General features: G+C 43.8%; 2 protein-coding genes across 7 annotated transcripts; one reads left to right on the forward strand and one right to left on the reverse strand.

Annotated features, from left to right (window-relative positions):
- Window positions 1–101: 101 nt before the first annotated feature.
- On the reverse strand, window positions 102–936 carry LOC137791086 (uncharacterized membrane protein C3orf80 homolog). The gene has a single exon (XM_068585791.1). The coding sequence runs from the start codon at window positions 934–936 to the stop codon at window positions 280–282; it is 657 nt and encodes a 218-aa protein (XP_068441892.1). The 3' UTR covers window positions 102–279.
- A 9,410-nt stretch (window positions 937–10,346) lies between these two features.
- On the forward strand, window positions 10,347–23,180 carry si:dkeyp-97b10.3 (uncharacterized). Of its 6 annotated transcripts, XM_068585473.1 has the most exons (18): window positions 10,347–10,718; window positions 12,974–13,005; window positions 14,326–14,466; window positions 15,501–15,533; window positions 15,721–15,786; window positions 16,302–16,334; window positions 16,434–16,514; window positions 16,593–16,634; window positions 16,728–16,777; window positions 16,914–16,966; window positions 17,050–17,276; window positions 17,581–17,834; window positions 19,106–19,231; window positions 19,705–19,840; window positions 20,043–20,090; window positions 20,170–20,241; window positions 20,400–20,690; window positions 22,101–23,180. In XM_068585473.1, exons 3-18 carry the CDS (start codon window positions 14,364–14,366, stop codon window positions 22,127–22,129), a joined length of 1,644 nt encoding a protein of 547 aa, XP_068441574.1. In that variant the 5' UTR covers window positions 10,347–10,718; window positions 12,974–13,005; window positions 14,326–14,363; the 3' UTR covers window positions 22,130–23,180. The 6 variants fall into 6 exon arrangements, with proteins under 6 accessions (XP_068441574.1, XP_068441570.1, XP_068441569.1 ...); XM_068585469.1 differs by lacking the exon at window positions 14,326–14,466 and having other exon boundaries at window positions 16,305–16,334; XM_068585468.1 differs by lacking the exon at window positions 14,326–14,466 and having other exon boundaries at window positions 10,348–10,718.
- Window positions 23,181–23,256: the final 76 nt, after the last annotated feature.

A 23,256-nucleotide genomic window follows, 5' to 3' on the forward strand; every position in this document is an offset into this window, starting at 1 on the left:
TTAACGCGATTGTACCGGAGCCAAATGAGCTGTCCGTCCCACAAAGAGCGTCGCTTCCAGCCGCCTGCGCGTTCTCCATAATCTCCTTTACTTTAACCCAAGCGGTCATTTGCATACAAAAAGCGCGTAATCCGTTATAATCTTACAAAAACACGTGCATTTTCTCAGCCTCCTCCTTTATTCTTAACATTCAGGATTATAATTGCACTTCAGTTTATATCTCTGCAAGATAATTACCCTGATTCTATGAGAATAAGAATGCCACACTGTGTCTGCGGCTCAGACAGAGTTCCGACATGTCCTCGGGCTGTGCTGCGGTCCCGATCCCTGCAGGGCATCCCGCCTCTGGTCCCCGGCTCTCGGTCCGCTCCCCCTGCCCTCACCCCGCCTCTCGTTCCCCGACAGCAAATTGTCGTCGGAGCGGTCTCTGTGCATCTCCTGCATGCTTTCCTCGTACGTGGGCAAATTTTTGACCTCGTCGTACGCCGGCAGGTTCGGAGAGGCGAAGTCCCCGAGGCTGTACTCGGGGTACCGGTCCAGGAGGGAGTCCTGGGACACCGACGCGTGCCCGTGGAAGAGGGAGGAGGGCTCCTCGTTGCGCTCGTGTTGCGGGTGGCGGCGCGGCCGCGGGCAGATGATCCGCTGGATGAAGTAGCCCATGGCGAAGAGCAGCAGCAGGATCAGGATGCCCGACAGCTTCCGCGTGAACCAGCCCACGTTGTCGAAGAAGATGTGGATGGGGAGCTTGCAGCAGCGCACCGCGGAGCTGGCGCTGCCGTTCCCGGTGACGATGGGCGGGCAGCACTGGTGGCCGTCGCCGCACTGGACCTCCCCGCAGTTCCGGAGGGCTTGACAAGCGGAGAGCAGACAAGCCGACAGGAAGGTGCCAGTGGTCCCGCGCGGTGTCCTGCCGCTGCCCGGCAGACGGGACATCATTTCTGGATCTCCCCCCTCTCCCCACCCTCCGGCGTGGAAACCGCGTGTCGCGTCGCTCCCGCGTGCGATGTCGCGAGGTGAAGAGTCCGTGCAGGTGCTACAGGTCTGCCGTGGTGTGCAGCTGTGCTGTGATCATCTCCTCTCACAGCAGGTGCCCCCCTGAAGGATGACCTGTCTGCCGGGGAGCGGGCACCAGGAGAGTGGAGCCACACCGACGATGAGGAGGGAGCAGCAATCATGAATAATCTTACATCATTATTATGTGAAGCCACGATAGCCATCGGCTCAGAAGTCCTCATATCGTATGGTCCCCATCACGTGACGCGGTCACGTCCAACCTTCCCTGAACTGTCTCAGCTCCAGAGACCCCAAGGATGTATTATGAACAAGCATCTCTCATTGAATACAGTGTTTGCTGTAGAGCCCCCTGATTTATATTCTGTAGGGAATCCTGCATGTAGGAGGAATAGCAACCGCAGACAGGAGAGGCATCCTCATGAGTAACTGTTTTGCAGTGCACTAATCCTTTACACAAGTAAAAGACACATTACTGCAATATAGAAATACTTTATATCCAGCAAACAACCTGCGTGTCCTAAATAAGCAAAATGTACTAAAGGTTTCACAAGTGAAAGAACTCATAATGCAGGAAAAAATCCTGGAGAGAGTTACTTAAAAATAAATAGATTAAACCCTAAATACTGAATGTGAAGACCATGTTCCTGTTGCAGTTATAAACTTATATACACACTGGGTGGTAGTTCAATCTGTAACACTATCTCATATTATTTAGGATCAATTTAAGTAAGTCAAATGTGTACACAGTACTCATGTAAATCACCTCCCTGCACGTTCATATCTTCATGATCCATCGCCCCCAAAAGACTCAAACTTTTTAATTTGCAGCTTTTCTGAATCCTCCTTGGACACAGAGATGTAACCGGGAAGAGGACTGCTCCTGACGCGGCGCCAACACATCTCCTCCCTCATAAAAAATGGATCCTTCTTGCAGTGTGTGTTGTAATGCCCCCATCAGTCCATCCCCCCAGAGGACCATGTGTCTTCAGTACTGAAGAGCGTACCTATAAAACAAAACCTCCAGTTTAAAACGCCCGATGTGTTAATGTAGACTACAGATGTTTCTTTGGATAACATCCAACAAGCTGGATGGAAAACTAAGCAATTAATTAAACCAGTCTACACAGTTTGTTGCAACCGATAAAGACTTTTCTCTATGGAGGGACGAGGTCACGTTCATTGTGTCCTTACTGGATCTAAACGGATCCTGAGTGAATAGGATTTATGGTACAAAGGCCAATAAAGACTTTAGCTTATTACATGTAAAACATATCTTAATGATGAGTTATGGCCTCACCAGTCTTGTTGTCATAGTGTAAATCATGTGGCCCCTTTCTAAGTCTCAGGAGCATTGCCCCCCCCTCCTGTCTCCATGTTCCTCTTGTCACGAGCCGTATTCCTTTCTTTCCTTAACGAGGCCTAATGCTCAATTCACCAAATCTAATTACTGGAGCATTATGACGTTAAATTCAGGAGAAGGGCAACATCATGCAACCTCATTCATACAGCATCGTATTTCTTTCTGTAATCTTCCTCGATTAGGGAAACATGATCTCAGGCCACTTTTCTAACCAGATAAACAAATACACAATCAATACCCTGCGGGCGGCAGCTCGGGGAGAAACCCTTTTCCGTTCCTTTCTTCCAGGGCTTTCCCAGCACAGCAACGAGATCGTATTGACATGTAGAGAACAACTGCTATTTCTGTTTACTGCTTTGACTCGTTCAGTTCCTGGCATGTGGAAACATGCTCCACGGTAAAGAATCAAGAAGAGGAGAACTCCAGGGCATTCACCACGCCCAAATATAACATGTAAGTTCATATAATAATGACAGAGAACTGTAGAGAAATGAAAGCTCATGATATTCAATCATTTTTCTATTGACATTGTTTCACTAATCAACATTGTTTTCACTAATATTGTCATAGAATCAAAGATTCAACGACAATATTTAAAATATACTCCCATCATTTTGCTCTCTTATTTGTCTCCTCTCCTTTTCTGACTATCTCTCATCTTCAACTCTAGTTTCCATCCTTCACTGAAACCCTCCACAAAGTGCTGTTCTTGTGTGAGTAAGATTGATTAAATCATTTCTCATTTTATCCCCCTCCGCTCCTCCCCACCCTTTTCTCTCCATCCAGCTAATCAGCTTTCACCAAATGCATCACACTGATTGGATACCAACTGTATTAACGTCGAACGATGTTCTTATTTTCTCTCAATGTGCATATTTTAAGGGGGATTCTTGAGACCCGTGAACGCTCTTTGCAGACAGAAACCGAGACGCTGGCAGACCGATGCAGACGATGAAGAGGGTGAAGATGAGACGCATCGCAAGGCACAACTTGCATCAACTGACAAAATGATTTGAAGGAGCAGCCTCTTGTACGGCGGACACACGAACGCGCTGATGAATGTGCCGTGTGCGTCCATCAATCTGCACAAAGGTCTCTTGTGTTGTGCTCAATAATTTAGTATCAGATTCGCCCGGCGCGTTGACGCACGACAGCGTTCACGTTCACGTGTTGGAGACGTTGATGTACGCACCGCCCGACCGTCAATGTCACGGTTATTGCGTTCGCATTAATTATGAAACAAAGAGAGCCTTGTGGAGCCCCGGCCTTTGTTAATGGAGCCGCTGAGAGTTCTGGGTAGAAGTCACAACCTCAGGGTTACTGCCATCAGACCAACGTCAGCCTCTGTAGCTTCTTTACTGACTGTACTCAACCTTTTGGAAACCGTGCGAAAATCCTCCCGCTACAATTTTAAGTCTCAGCATGCCCCATTCAGACAATCTTTTTGCATAAAATACGTTTTTTTTTCTCCATTTTTAAACCAAACGACTCAGTTTTTTGACTGAAACTCCTTCCTAACAGGCCAATACTTTGTTTTATTGTAATTCTTGTTGCAGATTCTGATTCTTTAGGTCCTAGTCTTTCCAAAAAGGTGTCTTATTGACCGCTCCAGGAGGCTTTTTTGATGAATCTGGCTCATATCATGCTGGATGTTCATAGTTATGATCATAATATCATTTAAAAGTTGTTTTTTTTGCAGATATACATTTCCAAGACTTTGCTGAACAAATACATGCAATAAACACAAGTATTGGAAATAATTTGGGGTTCCTACGACGACTCAAACAGGGAAAAGGAGGTCTAGAGACAACACTGGTTCCATAGTTTTCAACGGGTTAAGGAAACAATCTGATCTTGACATGATGGGATGTAGAGCTGAGTCACACATACATCTGCTCTGTCCTGAAAGTACGTGTCAGCACAGTCACGTCTGAATGTGCACACTATGGGGGATTAATGCACGTGTTGGGGCTTGTTCAATGTGTTTGTTTGTGTAAATACTTCCAGGCCCAGAGCCACAGGAACTTGTGTGGGTGTCATCAGTGCCTGTGTCTTCAGCTTGGACTCTAATAAAAAGCAGGGCCTGCAGTCAGTGTAGATTATGTGAATTCAGAAAGTCCCAAACCACAACTATTTCACACCCACGTACTTCCTCTAATCTTATCGCTCTGCTGCCTCAGAGGTCTTCACGTGTACCAGATTGTGTGTTTGTTGAGAGCATGGGGAAACTATATTCATGTTTTAGTTTGTTTGTGTTGATGTCTTTGTCAAAATGTTTCCCGATTCTTGCGCGACAGGATAATATGCATTTGAGCGAGGCAGGACATGGGAGGTCACGGCTTAATTTACTTCCTGCATGGTTAAACTTTGTGCTTCGCTTCAGAACTCCACTGAGCAAGCGTGGATGTGGTCACATCCAGCCAACATGTTTGAAAGAAAGTGTTGGCCTCTTACCTTTATGTGGCTTGTTCTCCCAGCATGTCGTTTTTGCCCTGAAGAAGAATCAGAACCCTGATTTCCTTTGAGAAGAAAACCAGCTCGAAGAGGCCAACAAGAGAGAAAGAGAGAGAGAAAGAGAGAGAGAGAGAGAGAGAGAGAGAGAGAGAGAGAGAGAGAGAGAGAGAGAGAAAGAGAGAGAGAGAGAGAGAGAGAGAGAGAGAGAGAGAGAGAGAGGGGTAAAATCCCCTTTCTGGCTCAGGGAAATCGCTCTCAGTGCTCTTAATAAATCTGATGAGTTGGCAGATTTGTGCTGAGTTGGTCTTTTGGACTTTATCGTGAATAACTGGATCTCGCTGCCTTACAGGCCGTAATGCGCTGCTATCATTTAGACAGGTTTGATGGATGATAGCACTAAGTGATTTGACTCAGCATCGCCGCTTTCTTTTCAAATGGGAACTTCATGTTGCCAGGAAAGATGGATAAAAATATATATTGTACATCAACCACCGTCTCTTCACCTTTTGCGAACACTGCCTGTTCACACTGCCACAGACATAACGACCTGAGACCGCCATCTTTTATTCTCTGTGTAAGACATTGCATTTAGGTAACTATGAAGAGAAGAGGCCGTTGTTCTGTTGTGTTAAACTTTGAGGTATGATGTCGCTGACTGCGCAGGGTGAGGATTCACAATGTGTGCACACAATTACAGTGAACACTTTGGATTTTAGACAAATCGAATGTACACACTCTAAAAAACCCTGACAGCTTTAACGGGGAAAACTCTCATCACAGAGAGGGGAGTGTGAAGCATTAAAGGAAACACACACACACACACACACACACACACACACACACACACACACACACACACACAGAGCTTTTCCTTGACTGCTAAAAGCCCCGAAATAACCCCCCAAAACCACCTCATCTTCCCTGTAAGATAAGCCGTCGACCGACACCCAGCTGCTGATGACTCAGTCAGGAGACCGACACTCACATATTCCCAAACCAGACAGGTTGAAATATAGGATGAAGTTGTTCCATTCCCACATGTTTGAAGTGTAGGCGGAGGGCAGGGGATTTTTGACCCCCTGCCTCCGCACTACTGTGCTGAGTCAATCTGAAAGGAAGGGATGGGAGGGCGTCTGCGTCTCAGAGGAAAACGAGACTACGGCCTCCAGTCGCCTCCCTCGAATCCAACACCCACATTTCATCCCAGGACTCGTCCTCCTGCGGCCGCTGAATGCACAGACTTCGCGTAGGGCTCTGAACTCAGGAATTAACAAAGAGGGGAAAATGAAAAGAGAAAGAGGCCATGACGCAACGTACAATTTACAGAAAAGCTGTGTGTAATAATATAGAGCACCAAGTGGAGAGATGGAGGGGTGTACACTAATGTGAGAGAAGAAAGGGAGAGGGATAGTCAACTCAGAAACTCACATCCAAGTTCCTCAGAGACCATGCGGACGACATTCATGTTGTATTCCCCTGATTGTCTACATTTTGGTCTCCATTTCCTAGTTTCTTCAATCCATCCAGTTATGTTCATGTCCATCGACAGGAAATCTTTTAACGTGTGCTAATGCACAACAATTAAAGCCGATCCCCTGTGGTGAAAGGGGGAACAAAGAGACTGTGTAGGTGTTAAACACACACAACGTCAAGGACAGATGTTCCTAACCTCCAAAAAAATAGACGATTCACATAAGATACAGATGTTTTGGGGACTAACTGTGTTTACAAAAAGAGCAAATATCCCAATCTTTGCACATAAGACATCTAAACACTATATTGTAACGCTTCACTTCTTTAACTCCATGTTCGAGGATTGTCATGAAAGTTCAGACATTTGTGATTCCCAGAGGATGAATCCTCATGCTTCAATGAACGTTTCCTGTAGCGCCACCAGGAGGCGTTTGGTTGTGTGTGAAATGTGTCCACAACCGTAATGAAATTTGGCTTGGATATTAACGCGCTCTTTTTGGATGATTTGTGGTAACTTTATGAGACCACAACTTTTAATCAGGTCACAATTGGTTGTGATGAGAATAATGACTAAATATCTGATAATCCTTCAGACATTCCCATCGGCTTTGGTCGTACTTTTCATTTAATGCTAATTAGCAAATGTCTTCATACACACAACACACACAAAACTAAGAGGATGGTGAAATGATACAGCTAAACATCAGCACGTTAGAACTAATATGAAATGTCATGGAAAGTATATCAGCATGCTCAAGTACGCATTCAGCACACTTTGGTGTTCTTTGATCGCACGTTTCCTTCATCACACCTTGGAGACTGTTCCTCAAAGACTTTGACTGTACATTCAAAAGAAAGTTCAACAGTTGAAATAAAATGGTAGATCGTCAAACAGCTTAGAGGGTGGCTTAGCTTTATTTTCTCATCTAAATCAAAGCACAGTGAAAATAGAGAACAAAAGAAGCGCAAACTATGTGGGTGAGGTGAAAAAAATACCCAAAGGACTCATAAACCATCTGAACTCAAGTGGAAAGAAGCCGCAAACCGAGGTGACTGCTGAAAAACAATTACATGTCAAAATAAAAAATAAAGAACAAACAAATATAGTCTTTGGTTAATGAAAATGAGATCAAAGGGAAAGTTCAGTCCCAAGTCATTAGTGTTTGAATCCAAGTCAGAGCATTGTCTGCCATGAAACAACTTACACTTAAAGAAACATCCTTCCCTTGTGGATTCAAACCCTGTTTCCTTGGACAACAACACTGCTGAGCTTCAGTGCTTCCATATAGAGAGTTCATCCATATTGATTGCACTGGAAAGAATTTTAGCAAACTGCCAACTCGTAGGCCCATGCATTATACATCATGCTGTACGCCATCGGATGAGGTTGCCTCTGCAATGTCTCATGGCTGGCCAACCTCTCCCATGTTCTCTATGCAAAGGTGTTGCTCTTTGTCCGTTCACCTTTCTGCAGCTTGTTCTCTGCAGGGTTGCAGCAGCCACTCGGGATCTTTCCAGCGATAACTCTGCCCAGATCGCAAAATGCTCCGTTGAAATTGAAAGGACACGGAGTTCCTCATCTCCAGAGTAAGAGGACACCTTTTGTACGTCAGCGTGTGAATACATGCATGTTATAAAGGGAATGTTTGAGCACAGAGGTTATGGGTTTTCTTCCTGCCTGACTGAGCGTCCTTATGTGTGCGTGTGTGTTGTTTTTGAGTGTGTGTCTATGTGATGGATAATGAGTCTGCAAAATCAGGGCTCATATTAAACCTCCAGGGTGTGTGACATCATCGTTTCCAAACAGGTTGGTCGATCTGTAAAACACAAAAAAAAACAAAAAAAAGCCCTGTCATAACACACACGCACACAATGACCGTCTGTTTTACCTCAACGGAGGGAAAGATTATGTCAGCTGTTTCTTTTGATGAAGACTTTCCCATTTACATGTTTGAAAATGTTTTTTTTGTTGCTTTTTAAGGTTACAATACAATGGGGATATCCTACAGTATATATATCATATCCAGGGAAGTCTCGAGCCTCGTCTTTTTTTTTTTTCAGTTTATCAATGTGTACCATGTAAATTACAAAAGCACATCAGCCAAAACCTCTACAAAAACCTTATGTTAAAATAATGCAATAAACGTCTAGTTAAAGCAGTGACCCATAGCGTCTCTATGTGAGGGAAATGTACGACACGATGTCGATGTTGACGGAAAGGTCTGAACTTGATTTGTACAGGTGAGCATGATCCCCAGAGGATGCATCCAGGTGACTTTGGTTATCCTCTGACCTTTCCTCTTGCGCCAACATGAGCTCGTAGTTGTCATCCGATGGTTCATCTTATCTTCTACTGGAGGGATGGACATAACATGTTACATATATTCATGGTTCCCAGGGGATAGGGAAAGGAATAAGCCATTATTAATCCAAATGCCAAGTCAAATGTCTCCAGTTACTTGTTGGTTTGTCATTGAATGTATTCCAGACAAGTTCCGGTCAATATGAATAGTAACTTAGGTAATTCCTGAAGTTTTACTGGATCCCCAGGTCCATTTTTGAACTGGTCCAATACTTTGGTTCATGACCAAATTCCTGCAAACTGAGAGTCACTCCTGTGATCCTGATCTGTAGTTTGTTAGTAGTGCTGACCAGCAAGTCTAAACTACAGTTTAGTGCCTCAGTTCAGCCTCACAGAGCGTCAGTCACACTGCGGTCAAACATGATGGATTATTGAGATGACGTCTTTTCAGCTTTTTGTCTCGGGTTGAGTCTCAATGACGACAATCACAACACATCTTTTGCGACTCGAGTCCAAGTTTTAAGTCTTAAGCCTCCATCAGGAACGTCTCCTTCCCTTCTTTTCTGAGCTAATCTTGTCACTTGCTCTCTTCTCATCCCACCATCTCTTCTCCCGGTGACCTTCCCCGTCCTTTTCTCTTTTCTTCCCCTCCTCCGATCGCTTATCTCCTCTGATTTCCTGAGGTATTGTGGGTATCGTCTCGCCACTGAGTCTGATGTGGTCTCCTCATCTCCCCCTAATTGAACGTAACGTTAGATACAAGACCTGGATAATGTCCCTGTTGCTCTGTGGCATCGCGAGCTCTCTCTCCCCTCCCTGCTGCAATACATATCCATCCGAATGGAGGGATGGGAAAAGATCAATGAGTGGAAGATCAGATGAAAGCCCTTGAGCCTTCCCTCATTCCTCCCACTGCACATCTCAGACACTCAGAGCTCCATCTCTCCCTTTCTAGCTTTCTCTAATGGACAATTGCTCTTGTGTCATAGAGGCTGTGTGAGTCTCGTGTGAATGTGTCCAGCAGAGCAAGGACATCTTTGGAGAGACATGCTGGTGAGCGGTGCTCGTTCTGTTGTGTGACCTGACATCTGCTGGTGTCTTCTGGGTAATGCAGCGCTGTAATCTGATGTGCATGTTTTCCCGCTCAAAGTGACCCAGTTGCATTGTGGACTGGCTGCTCTATGTGTGGGAGAAAATGTGCAATTTACAAATAAGTCTCAGATGACGGCACATATCTTATTTTGAATGCTGGGATGGCAAAATGACTTATTTTCCATGTCCTTTTGTTCTCATGCATTTAGCTTTTTTTGAAGCTTTGAGTGTGTGAATGAGGTCTAATGCAAAAAAAAGAGGAAGTGATTAAATGTGTTCTGATTATTGGTTTCACTATTCTCAGTTATCAAACAACATGGCGAGACTTCCGGCTGTTTCCCGTCTTGCATGATAACAGGTAACAGTTGGTCTACCTCGACCTCGTATCACATTCTTGGTATCGTTGATATCTCAGTAAAGTGATAAAAGCCCGGCCGCAAATCACCTCCAGGACTTTTAGGCCGTGCTGGAGGCGGGATGCTGCGGCTCCGCCCACGCGGCTCATGACGTAGCTTCATGCGCTGCGCTGTAACTGCGCAGCTGCGCTGATCCCCAAAACTACGGCGCTGTTGTGAGCAGCGCAAAGTTGCAACAACATGATGTGGAGATCTGCGTTTGTTTCTTTTGGCCACTGACTCGCACACATGCACAGTGTCTGTGAGAGGAAACAACACACTCACATCTACACGGATGCTTTCTTCTGGGGGGTTTTAGGAAACTGCGCTCCTTTTGAAAAAATAAGTTAAACTTCTAATATGTGTTTTGTTTCGCTGAAGAAGAGATGCTGCGCCCAAAGTGACAAGTAATGACAATAGTTTAGCCACAAGGGTCGATGGTTATTGCGCCAATTACTGCGCAGCGCCGTTTCAGCCGACGAGAGGATCGCGTCGCCCTCCAGGTGCCTGAATGCGCAGCCGCTGCGCGCGGGGGGAGCGCAGAGAGTGTCGCGGCGCTTTGGTGCCTCACAGAGAGGATGGTGGCGAAGATGGCGAGCTGCGGAGCGGCTTGCCACCTGGAGGACGGGTAAGACCTTTTGTTAACACGCGCTGGCCTCCGGCTTCACCTCGCTGCTCGTGTTTTTATCAGACGGCGTGAATCCCGCAGAGGCTGAGGCGCGAGCGGCGCGTCAACACCGGAAGTGGTGTCTTCGGGGTCTGTTTGGTTATCTGTTCGCACATTTAACACATGCATGAGACACATCTGGAACGCAACTGGTCGTTAAACATGCGCAGGATTGCACCTAACGTGAGATACAAAGAGTGTGTAGCCAGAGAGGCGCGCGCCCTTTGTTGCTGTTTGTGTGCACCGAGAGGACGTGACAACAATGTGACGACACGCTGTCTGCAGCCGCGTGGATCAACAACTTTGCACATATATATAAACAAATGTATTTGATCAAGATATTTGCTAAAGGTTGACAAACCCAGAAAGCACGTTATCAATATAGTATAGAGATGAATAATATATGATGATGTCATCAAACAGGACCGACAAGCATGCAAATATAACTTCCTGCTTACAGTTTTTATCCATGTTTGACGATGCAATAAATCATAGGAGCCATGTTTTACCAGCATGCAGTGCTGTTTTAATATGTTAATGTGAACATTATTCATACCAATCTCTTTATTAGTTGTAGAGTATTTACTATCAGTTGTTTTGTTAAAACAGGTGAAGTGATACTTGGGTTGCCATGATGTGACTGGCTGCTGAGGAGGAAGTCCCTGATAACACAATACCATATCACTCTAAAATGAAACTATTATGAAATGTTTAATTTAAAGAACCTTTATTTGAGGAGCACCAGCACAGACTTGGTTTTCTTGTTGTTTATGCCTACAAGCATCACATTGAAAGCAGTGAGGTGTAATATGAATTATGGTTAATGGGCCAACTGGCAGTTCTTTATCTGCACACAGATGTCCTCTTTTCATTGTGTTGATAGGAAGTTGTTGGACGCATGTACATATAATGACTTTTATCTTTCATCCATATGCGAGCCGACGCCCTCACAGAAGATTCTGTTGCTGTGTTTTGTGGGAGGACGATAGAAACAAGGGAGAGCGAAGGAAGTCTCAGAGCTCATGCAGACAGTTTGTTTGTTGTCTGAAAACATTTGAATGAAACTAATGCTACCGTCACTCAGGGGAAGACACATCAGCACCTCTGTGCTGTTGAGCTGCGACTGTTTGGCAGCAAAACGAAGTTGACCTTGAAAAGGAGAAGTCATTCTCACCGTATTTCCTGGACTGATGTTTAAAGACAAAGGAAACCGCGGGGCCTTATCAGGATTAACAGACCACAATCTGGTCCGTGTTAATAATTCTAATTTTTTAATGCATAACATTATTTATGATCACCTAGTTCTGTGTTTACAACTGAGGGAGGGAACACACAGGGCAGAGTGTGACCTACTTCTTTACGCTTGCCGGCGGTGGACTTGTTCTTCTTTGTTGTCTTTTTGTTGGTCTTTTCTCAGGCGTGTGGCCTCTTGTTGGAGCTCAGACGGCGTCAACAGCCACTACATCTGACCCGCAGCGCTGAGATGTGACTCAATGTTCGTTCGATATAACACATTCCAAGATGGTCTGATCAAAAGATTTAGAAGACAAAGTATTCAGGAGAAACAGGTGTTGCTGTGCAGCGCCGGGCCATGCGGTGGAAATTAGTCTGAAAACTCTGTGAGTGGTGGTAGAACTATAAAAGTGCTTCACGGGTACAAGTCCATTCACCAATTCATGTCACAGTATTGATATCATTTTTTTTTTAAAAATATAGATATAGCAAATGTATGGAAGAACTGCATGTAACAAATACTTTAGGTGCTTTCACATGTGCCAAACAAAACTGTCAATTGCCAATTGTGTTAGTTTTGAATCACAATGTTCATGGAAACATTGAACAGCATCACAATATGACACCACTGGCTGTAAAGAAAGAGATATGAAAGATGAGAAAGTGTCCAAACCAGTTTAGTTTAATGTACCCAACCCATGGCTGGCTTTCTGTTTGCTCTGCCTGGGTTTGGGTGGAAAGGTGAATTGAACAGGACGGGTTGGTGTCAGTGTGAGAGAGTCAGATGCAGGCTGTCGCTACACATTTCCTGTGTTTCGAATTAATTTGACTGTGTTTCTTTTTGAAAGAAGAGTTGGTGTTTTACAAGAGCCCACAAGGCTCTCCACCTCTGAACCGCTGCGCTTTTGTCATCGCACCTCCCCGACGTCCCCGACACCAGTGTAATTTAAAGTTGTCTGAATGTTATCTCCTGTGCCCTGCAGAGACGGAGACGTCCCTGCACTTGAGAACAAAGGTAAACATCAACCCATTTTACTCTTCCTCTTCCTCTCTCCCTCTTCCTCTCCCTCTCCTCCCTCTCCCTCTCACTCTCCCTCTCCACCCTCTTCCTCTTCCTCTCCCTCTCCTCTCCCTCTCTCTCTCAGTCACAGAGCACACGTATGGCTTCATGTTTTGTATACACAGCTGCGTCTGTCCTCTGGCTTCACTTTGATCTTTTAAAGGTGTGGGTATCCATCTTTTATTCGTCACTGCTTGTAATTTAAATTTCAGAAGTGTTTATAATTTAATATTTCAAAGTTTGCTCACGGTGTAGGAACTATATTTGAATTATATTGAAAGCTGTTTATGTTAACGACGGTGATATAATGACGTCATGACGGCAGCAGGTGAAAGGAAAGAGGCGTGTGACCGTGTGGTCGTTTTGAACGTTTTGAACGTTTATTCTCTTGTGTACTTTGTTAGCGTTTTCTGCTGCTCAGAATAAAAAATCAAAGAAAAGGAAATGAGCGGTGTCATGCGAGAGAACTCGCTGTGTCTGCGACTCTTTAGTGGCTTCATGAAAGCTTTTGTTGTCCTCGTCCACTCCCACATTTCTCTCCTTGATTTTAATATAATTTGCCTAAAAGTGCAGCAGGATTCATGCACAGTCACATGATCTGGTGACACTGCACACTTAAACACTACATTTCTATTTGTTTTTTCCTTTTCCCTAACATTTGCTCTTGTTTTTGCTGGTGAGTTACCACATTTATCAAGTTTTAATTTATTATGGCATCAAAAGAATATCAAAATTAAATTGGATACCATTTTGTCGTTGCCCTTGTAATAATAATAATTACTAGTAATAGTAATAATAGATGGTCATACATCTAGTGATGAGAAGGGATGCAGTGATGTGACGTTTCCTCCTATAATACACTGAGTCAACACGTACTACTGATCCAATAGGACTGCTCTATTATTAAAACCTGAAACTCATATGGATCATTTTCATCTAAGGAAACATGAGCCAAGAGATTTATGTGCTGATAATAATTAATTAATTAGGTTTGTGGCCCGCCGTTTCTTAATGAACAGCTGTTTCACAACCACATTGACCAGGAAACTGTATTTATTGTGGAGAGGTCATGTCCACCAAAAAGGTTCAGAACCACAGCTGTATATCATACACAAACTTTTTCAGGCCTCAGTTTTGCTATTCTATTTAGACCAGCAGATGGCAGGCAATACCCATGGAAGCATCCAAAGCTTTGAGGCTGTAAACAAGTGTGTGTGTGTTTGTGGACATGCTTGTGTATCTGCGCTGGTGTTTTCTCTCCACCTTGTTTGTCAGTCTGGTGAAGGGAAGCGGTCGTGTCAGAGTCAGGAGGGATGCCCGCTGGCTCCGACGAGGCAGCAGCAGCGAAAGCGCTCGGCCATAGGAGGCATGTGAGGACAAGGGGAGAGGAAAGGAGGCGGGAGAGTGCAGAGAGAGGTGAAGCAGACAGATCGGGCTGAGCGGAGGAGAGAGATTGATGAGGGAGGTGTCGTGAGTGGAGCGGTGATGGCAGCGTCTGCTTGTTAGTCTAAGATAAAACTCTGTGGGCCAGAGAGGACGGGCTCCATCCATTAACCGGCCGGGCGCTCTGCCAGATGGCTCGGCCCACGGACACGCACTGCTGCTGGGAAGAGGAGAGCAGCAGCTCCTCTGGACCCATCTGTATAAATGTGCCAGAATGTTAATGCATGGCACTTATCACTGGCTTCTTCACGGGGTGCCAGCATTCAGCTGCTAAAGAATGGTGGATATGTAAAAGCCGGGGGTGTAAGTCTGACTGCTGAGGGCTTTTTTTTTTAATGAGTAATATAAATATGGACACACGCTGCACAAACACAGAAATAAACTACAAGCAGAGGTCTCTCACTGGGGCTGCACCTGTTGAAGTAAGAGCCCAAGTGAAAGTCTTTCCAGCAGTTGTCGCCAACCCATCGATCGCGATCGACCGGTCGATCTCGACTTTCTCTGTCGCTCTCCAAAATAAAAGTAAATTCAGAAACACATTCACAGGCTTCAATCTGCCTCTAAGTCTATTTAGTTTGATGTATTTTATGTTGGGACATCATATTGTGAGTGTTGGGTTTAGCAAATGGGTCTGAAGCTGCACCTCAGCCCGGTGGTAGTGCCTGAGGAAGAAAGGAAATTACATATAGTAATATATCATGTTACAGTAATAAATATAATATATTATTTTATACTGAAGAGTTGTTTCCTTTCCAAGTGAAATTAACGTGGGGCTTTTTTTCCTTCTTTAATCAACAATATAATAAGACAGAATGATGATATTCATGACGCTTGCAAAACTTTAAATGTGGAGGATCCATGATGATGATGATGATGATGATGATATGGTTAACAATTAACAATGATGTTGTATTGAGATGTACAACAACCTTCCCTCACAGTTTGACATCATTGGATCAGCTTTTACAGAACAAAATAACCTCAAAATAATTACTAATCTGTTGCAGAGAACCTTCCAGAGAGCGACAGCAGCAGCTCAGGTAACTAAAACATCCCACAACAGTTTGACTCCTTTGTTTTTTCCTCATATGAACATTCATCTGGAGAAAACATACTTTGTCTTTTAATTCCTTTTTTCCATCCAACATGTTTTGTCTCTTAACATTTAAGTCCAGCATACATTTAGTGCTCCGTGTCATGTCCTTCACATATTGGTTCATCACACAGAAAACACTGGGACATCCACTGAGGAGAGCTCAGAGGAAGAAGATGAAGAGGAGGATGAGGATTCTGGTGAGAATTGCACTGTGAACTGCCTTAAAAGAATAGTTCAACATGTTTGTGAAATGTGCTTATTCATCTAACTGTTCACTCAAGTCTGTATGTTAAATATGAAGCTACAGCTAGGAGACAGGTTAGCTTAGCATATGTGACCACTAGACAAAGCCAAGCTAGCTCTTTGCCTCCGTTTACAAAAAAATGTCCAAAGCTAAACTAATACATAATACACATCCATTCCAGCTCAAAAGGGAATAAGTGTATTTTTCAAAATGTCAAACTGTCACGGGTTGGGCTTTCCTGTTTGACATATCATCAGGGACATGTGACATTAAACAGATTTTACATCTGTTCCATATGTTTATGTGCGTGAGTTTATTCCATAATTCATACAATATGCATATACGTATGCTATGTATGTACATACCTATGTGTACCTTTTATCTACGTGTATGTTTCCATGTGCCAGATCATAATCCTATAATTTCCCTGTTTTTCACGCTTCGTTCCTTTATTTTGACTTTCACCAGAAGGCTGTGCCGAGAAAGGTGGAGGAAAGGAAGGTAAGACCCAACGTCCAATCATCAGTCCTTGAATATTTAAAAGAAATAAGCTACGGAGTGAATGCAGATACATTCTCGTCGCCTTTGTGTTCTGCGCAGAAAATGAAGAGGCTGACGCAGAGGAGTCTAAAGAGGGTGCGACGCTTCATGAAACATCTCCACAATATGAAGATCTTCCTGGTCAGACCAGAGGTTTAACACAAGACATTTATTTTAATGTGACAAAATTAAACTTATTACTATTTTTTCACCTGATAGATTCAGTTCCCGGACCCAAAGCAGACTTTTCCAGTGGGAAGGGTAAGCGGATCACAACTGATGTTACAGGACGGAGCTCGAGTAACATCTCCTGTAAATGACATCCTGTTATTTCTCTTCCACACGTCCCGACAGAAGAGAATCACTTCAAAGTATGCTGTGAAAAATGCAAAGCCGTCCAGCAGGTGAGCCCAGAAACCACTGACAAGATGTGGTTATTTTAAATATTATACCTGATCACACTTGACGTTGTTCTGATTTATCGACCATGATGTCATAATGGTCCAAAACAAAGAAACAAAGTGTGGTTTTGTTTCACAGAGCCACGGCAATGAGCTGGTCACCCCGAGGAGGATCTCTAAGGGACGCTTCCAGTGAGTACGACTGTGTCTCTGACGCTGGTCTGGTCTTCACTGACTCTCCGTGGACAGCATCACTGACTCTGTGTGTGTTTCAGGATGCAGCTTGAAGCCGAGGGCTCGTACCAGTGCTCGGTCACCGGCCTGGTGTTTGAAGCCTCGGAGGCGGTGCTGGTGCGGTACTCGGTCTTATCCTGGTCCAAGTTCGGCCCCTTCCTCCGGGACTCCTGGAAGTTCGCTGGACCCATCTTTAACGTGGACACGGTCAATAAGGACGCGTCTGTCCTCACGTCCATTCAGTTCCCTCACTCCATCTGCCTTTCCGGTGAGAATCAGGGCTGTCACGCTGCTGCATGCCTCCTGTGTTCAATATATAATTCATAATCACGGTCTCCTGTGGTGAATCCGTGGCCCTTAAGAACATACTATGAACATCCAATATCTTAAACAAGGAACTTGTCTGGAGGTTGACTTTAAAGTGAATGTGCAATTCGTTATTATTTATGATCCACCTTAAGACCTTAAGACAAAATGGTTGATTTTAGTGAATATTATAATATTTTATCAATGAGTTAAAGCTGCTTGAGGTTAAACATAAAAACTCTGATTTCCTCATTATCGTCACCCAGATCCAGAAAACGAGATGACCTTCAGTGTCCTGCACATGAAGGACAACCGTCCGCTCATCGAGCCGACGGCGGACCACTCGGGCAGCCACGTGAAGTGGAAGGTGACGTCCCTTTCACCCGTGGGTCCCATCATCCAGACGAGCAGGTCCATAGAGCACCACGGCGTGGTGCTGGTCTACAAGCAGCTGTGCAGCGACAACAACAGCTACAGCTTCCACGTCTACCTGGCCACCAACAGCTCGTCTGACATCAAGGTTAGCGGCGCTGAATGACTCTGGTCTTTACATGCGTTTTTAAAACTGATGAAATCATCACTGTTGTTATGTAAATGTGTTTGAATTTCTGCAAAAGCTCCTGTAGTTGCAGGATTCCACTATGAAACAGGCCCTTTAATGTCAGATTGGTTGAAAAAAGGGTTCTTGAATTTCCTTCAAGGTGCCATCCGTCTACTCGGTGACATTTCTGTATATTTTATGAAATACTGCAGCTGCATTACTGGATACAGTGCACACAAGGTTGTTGTCATGGTGTTTCACATTGAAATTACTCCTTGTTGAATGAGTGAATTAAAGATCCACCTTTTAGGCCTTGAGCCAGGTTTTGTTTGTCTGGAAAACAAACTTTTAATCACGCTGCACATTTAGTGTTTTCATTTTGGAATTTCTTCCTTCATGTGCGAGAGCCAGAGGGAGAAAATACAGACCCACATAGAAAGACACACAAATATTCCATTCATTAAAACCGTTATGAGTCTCCATACATCAATCGTGACTTTCAAGCACGATGACTGCTCAATGGATAAAAGTCCAGCAAAATGCCGTAAATTGAGTAAAATGAGAACATAGTCAGAGCAAAACCTAACTTTCACTTCTTCTATTCTTCAGCTTCATAACTGTAAAGGCTTGAATGCTTTAACACTTTATATACAGTATATAGTAAGTAATATAAGTATACAGAGTACATATATACAGCACCAACTTTCTAGGTTCTGGATGCCGTTATGCCGCAAAGAAAAAAATATAATATTATATTGCTGAGGGTCAGCATCTAACTAATCATTGTCTCTCTGAAAAAAACGCCCTCTGATATATTTCCAAATAAAAAAATGTCAGTGGTATGCCGTGGAATGGTATCGATGCCACTGGTGTGTGTACTGTATGACTGGAAGGGATTCTGGCAGCTGTATGGCGATTAATATTATAATGTATTTCGTCATTTTCCAACATTACTCACTCAAGAAGTAGAGTTGTGGCTGTGTGTGAGCATGTGTTTAGGAAGCTGCAGGCGGTGGTTATCACGCTTCATTTAACAGTTCCTGATCAAATATAGGAACTGTGTTTTCTCATCAGATGCACTTTTCCAGGACTATAAACGTCGCCTTGCACTGTCCAGCGTCACCGGCCAGCTGTGAGACAATGGACAATGTGTTTCACTCAATGTTAACCACCATTCAGCATGCTCATCACACGGTGAACATGTGACTTATCCTGTGCCGCTTTCTCCCCGCCGTCCTGATGTGAACCAGGACATTGGCAAACAGGTGCGGGGCTACAAGAATCGCTACCTCCGGATCGAGAAGCCTCCCACATGTAAACTGGACGAGGGCACGTATCGTCTCCTGAGCGAGCCGGAGGGAGATATCAAACCTCAGGTGTGTGTCTTTGTCCGTGTGTGTGTGTGTGTGTGTGTGTGTAGTTCGGCTGTCACAGTGCCACACGTCACCACACAATCATCAAGGCCAAAAGAAGGAGAGATCTCCAACACGCTTGGAGAGGGAGGGCTGAGCAGAGGGGTGTTAATGTTGCAGCAGACGCCGCTACATCTTACACACTGGACCTTTTACATTGGGATTCAAGCTACAAGACACTTTAATTGCGTCCCTGTAAATTTGGCAGGACCTGTGTACAAACATCAGCTCCCGATCACTATGCATCTTTTTTTAATTTCCTTATTTTTTACCTTACGTTTGTTGTAATTGTGTGTTAGGAGGACCGAGCAGAATAATCTTTTCATTGTACAGAATGACTGTCTGTTATCTGTGCATATGACAGTAAAACATCCTGAATCTAAAAGTTCTTCACATTAACTTTATTTTTTTGTATATATTTCTGTGTTCCTGTCCAGGATTTGAAATTCACCCTCGCAGTGACCAAGATGAAAGGCTACTTCGAAGCTTTCTTTGAGCATCCTCCACCGTTCACATTGTCTCTGATAGAAATCAACACTGAGCAGACGGTGTGGTCCGGCACCATCAGAGAAGGTACATTTAGTCTTCCACTTAAACATTTTGCTGGATTTGAAGGTGGAAAACATTCAGATGTCAACATTTCTTGACATATGTTTAGCGTACAGCTGACAATAACAGGAAACATGATATGTTTTCTTTTCTGCAAATGAACCAAACAGTATCTTCACATGTCTTTGGGTTCTTTGTGTTCATGAGTGTAATCTTCCTCTACTAGGTGACTGTGTGGCTAACACAGAAAAGCCGCCAAGAAAAAGGACATGCAGTAAGCCTTTTTGTTTTTTAGTTGTTTCATCACATGCTTTCAGCTTTTCCAGGTTGACTCACACACATCTGTCTCATAGGCCGAAAGAGGAGCAGCAGCCCATCGGAGGAGGAGACGGCCTGTAAAAGGCCTCACTGGCAGGACGAGACAGGTGACTCTTCTAGTCTTTTACCAACTACTGATTTGAGAAGAACTTCAGCCACACTCTTAGTTTTGACCCAATCTAGTCAAAAGAAAACAGTCCACGCCAATCTATTCCCTGTCTAAAAGGATTCTGAAATGAAGCACCTGCTGTGCGTCTTTTTCTAGATGGAGTGAAAACAGGGACGACTGTGGGCCAGGACATGTCGGAGAAGCAGCTGCTGCAGGTGGCCAAGCGGCTCGGCAAGGAGTGGAAGCAGGTGGCCATCTATCTCGACTTGAACTCACGGGATCTGGATGACATCCAGGCGGCGGAGAAAGACGTGACCATGCAGAAGTTGAAGATGCTCGTGGAGTGGAAGAGCAGAAGGCGGGCGGGAGAGGCCTCTGCGTTCCACCTGTGGAAAAGTGTGGAGGAACTGGACGACTTGCCAAACGAGGTCCATCAAACACTGCAAGGTAATGACACAGTGAATATAATAATGATGGATAACCATAAAACACTAGGGCTGATTATTGGAAAGTGCCCTGTAAGCTGCGCTCGTGCGCTGCGGCGCAGGCCAGTCGAAGTGGCCGCGCAATATATTTTTCAGACGGCGCACATTTTTCAGATTGCACAAACGTGCAATCTGCGCGCCTGCTGGCGCTCTGCGCGCCCGCTGGCGCTCTGCGCGTCCGCGTCCGCGTGCGCTCTGCGCGTCCGTGGGCCGGCGCTGTTTTGGCTCCTCTTGGCGAGCCGTGCTCCAGCAGTTATAGGCTCGCATGGCGAAAAGAAAGGCAGAGCAGGTGCCCCAGAAAAAGGTCTGCCTAACGTTCAAACATGAGGGCTAGATGAAATAGTCCAAACTGACAAAGGGGGGATGCAACTTTCTGACATATTTTACATGTTTTGTAACTGCGGTCAAGTGAGCGCTCATCCGGCGAGTGAGCCGCACGCATGAAAATAAATGACCGTCTATTCCTGGTGTTACGGTATGGTGTGTACGGTGGCTTAGATAGCACAAAAAGCATTCAAACATAATTTCCCAATATCTCAACCATTTAGAAAAGTGACTTCAGAGTCAGCTTCAATAACAATGATATTCATAATGTCACAATTTCATGTAGTCAAACTGCTATAAAAACGGGCCCTTACATTTGTAAAGTAAGATTACAACGCAGTCTTGTTCAGGGGGACCTCTGCTATGCACATACACATGGCCATGAGATTTTACTATACAGTTTTAGAGAAAAGGGACTTCAAAGTCAGCTTCAATGACATAATGATACTCATAATTTCACCATTTCCAATATTCAAATTTGTAAGCTCTCTCTTTTTTTTGTCGGACAGCCCTAATAAACATCAGAGCTAGCATTATGTGAGCATGTTCAGTTGTAAGCCACAGGGGTCATGAGAGAATATTTGTCCTGTTCATCATTTGTTGAAGTACAGCTGAGGCAGTTTTATAAATGCTGAAATGTATTTATTTTCTTAATCAAGCTTAAAAACTACATTAACACTTGGCTGCTGTTCAAACTAATAAACAATTGTATGACATGATATTGGTTATCACATGTGGAGACTTGAGATACTCCCTCATTGAGGCGTCACTTACATGTATGACATTTGGTAAGTAGATGTAAAGTTTGGTGACGTACATAAAAACCCTGTTGGAGGTACAGTATATTGAAATTTGATATCAAAATCTTGAGTTTTTATGCAACTATTTTATTTTTTGGCACAAAAAGATTGTTCAGATTTCAGGAGACGTGGCTGGAAGTTATCGTTGCACTCAGCAGTTCTTCATTCATGGTGTCTGTGATCTTCTCCCTCTTTCGTAACTCACGCCACTTCAATTGTGTGTTGGTGTTTTTGTGTTCTTCTTCCAGACATGATGGACAGTCGAGCCGCGAAATGAAAGCGATTTGTCTGAAATGGACTGTTGAATTTGTGTTGCTCCATCATCAGGACGAAATATGAAACCTCAGGAATACAACAAAGCAGAGGACGATATGAACAAAACATAACTCCTAGTTTGTGTTTGTCTTTTGGAATATTTCTGGAAATTCAACTAATTGATAGATTTTTTGTTTCATGAACAGGGACACTTTCTTACCTTTGGATGTCCATTTTCCCTTATTGAGTTTTGTACACTATTGTGTAATGAATACAGAATAGTGAAGCTTTGTGTAGTCAGGATCTGATGCGTAGCATTACTAGGTTAAAAAATGACCCAAAGAGGTCGAGGTCATCGGGGTATATAGTAGCTAATTATATATCCAGTAACATGTACATGTAGAAGAGAAAAGGGAAAGGTCTAACCTGTGTATGTAATCGCTTCACTCTTCCATGTCGTGTTTCCATGTCGACTGAAGTACTGATCTATTTTGGGTCTCATTTGTTTTTATATTTGTGTTGTACATATTGTTTTTTTTTACCAAAATATTCAAACCTGTGATCTGTTTTTTATGTCTGTTGGTGTTTTTTAGGCAACTCTAAACCTGTAAATCTAAATTGGATTGCATTTAATTATGTTTATTTTAACTTGAATTATGAATGCATTATTGCTGTGTGACTGGAACACACTGTTTAGTATAACTGTTGTTTAAAAAAGGCATTTGGATGATTAGTTAAAATAACTTTTCAACCTGGAACATTCCTATATTTTTTTTCAGTCATGTTTTTAAGGCTTATTTCACAAAAACAAACAATACCGTCCGTGGAAACATTTCAGTTCAATTCTCCCAGCACATCACAGTCACAGTTTTGTGTTCGGTTAAACTATTTTTAAATGTCAGTTTCCATCCATTTCAACACAAAGATGCATGAACGGCATCTGGATTGTTGAATGTTTTAGATGTGATGCAGTCATGTTTACTTTCAGAGAACTTTCTTCCACAACTTGCCATCATAAATCTGACCCTTTCTTTTTTTAAAGTTGTTTCTATCATGTCTAAGTCTCTCCAAAGAGTTGCAATAAAACAAATATTGACTGAATCCAACTTCCCACTTAATTGAAGTATCTTATTTTTTATTTCCATACAA

The sequence above is a fragment of the Clinocottus analis genome, unplaced genomic scaffold, assembly GCF_023055335.1.
Source record: "Clinocottus analis isolate CAN_PGR_092001 unplaced genomic scaffold, fCliAna1.0.p SCAF_2, whole genome shotgun sequence".
NCBI classification, from domain to species: Eukaryota; Metazoa; Chordata; class Actinopteri; order Perciformes; family Cottidae; genus Clinocottus; species Clinocottus analis.

Excerpts from the sequence above, each read along its gene's own strand:
- LOC137791086 (XM_068585791.1), bottom strand. The coding sequence starts at position 936 with ATGATGTCCCGTCTGCCGGGCAGCGGCAGGACACCGCGCGGGACCACT.
- si:dkeyp-97b10.3 (XM_068585468.1), top strand. The coding sequence starts at position 10,528 with ATGGTTATTGCGCCAATTACTGCGCAGCGCCGTTTCAGCCGACGAGAG. Across the intron at positions 16,967-17,049 it reads ATCTCTAAGGGACGCTTCCA|GATGCAGCTTGAAGCCGAGG; the intron begins GTGAGTACGACT and ends TGTGTGTTTCAG. Across the intron at positions 20,242-20,399 it reads TCACTGGCAGGACGAGACAG|ATGGAGTGAAAACAGGGACG; the intron begins GTGACTCTTCTA and ends GTCTTTTTCTAG.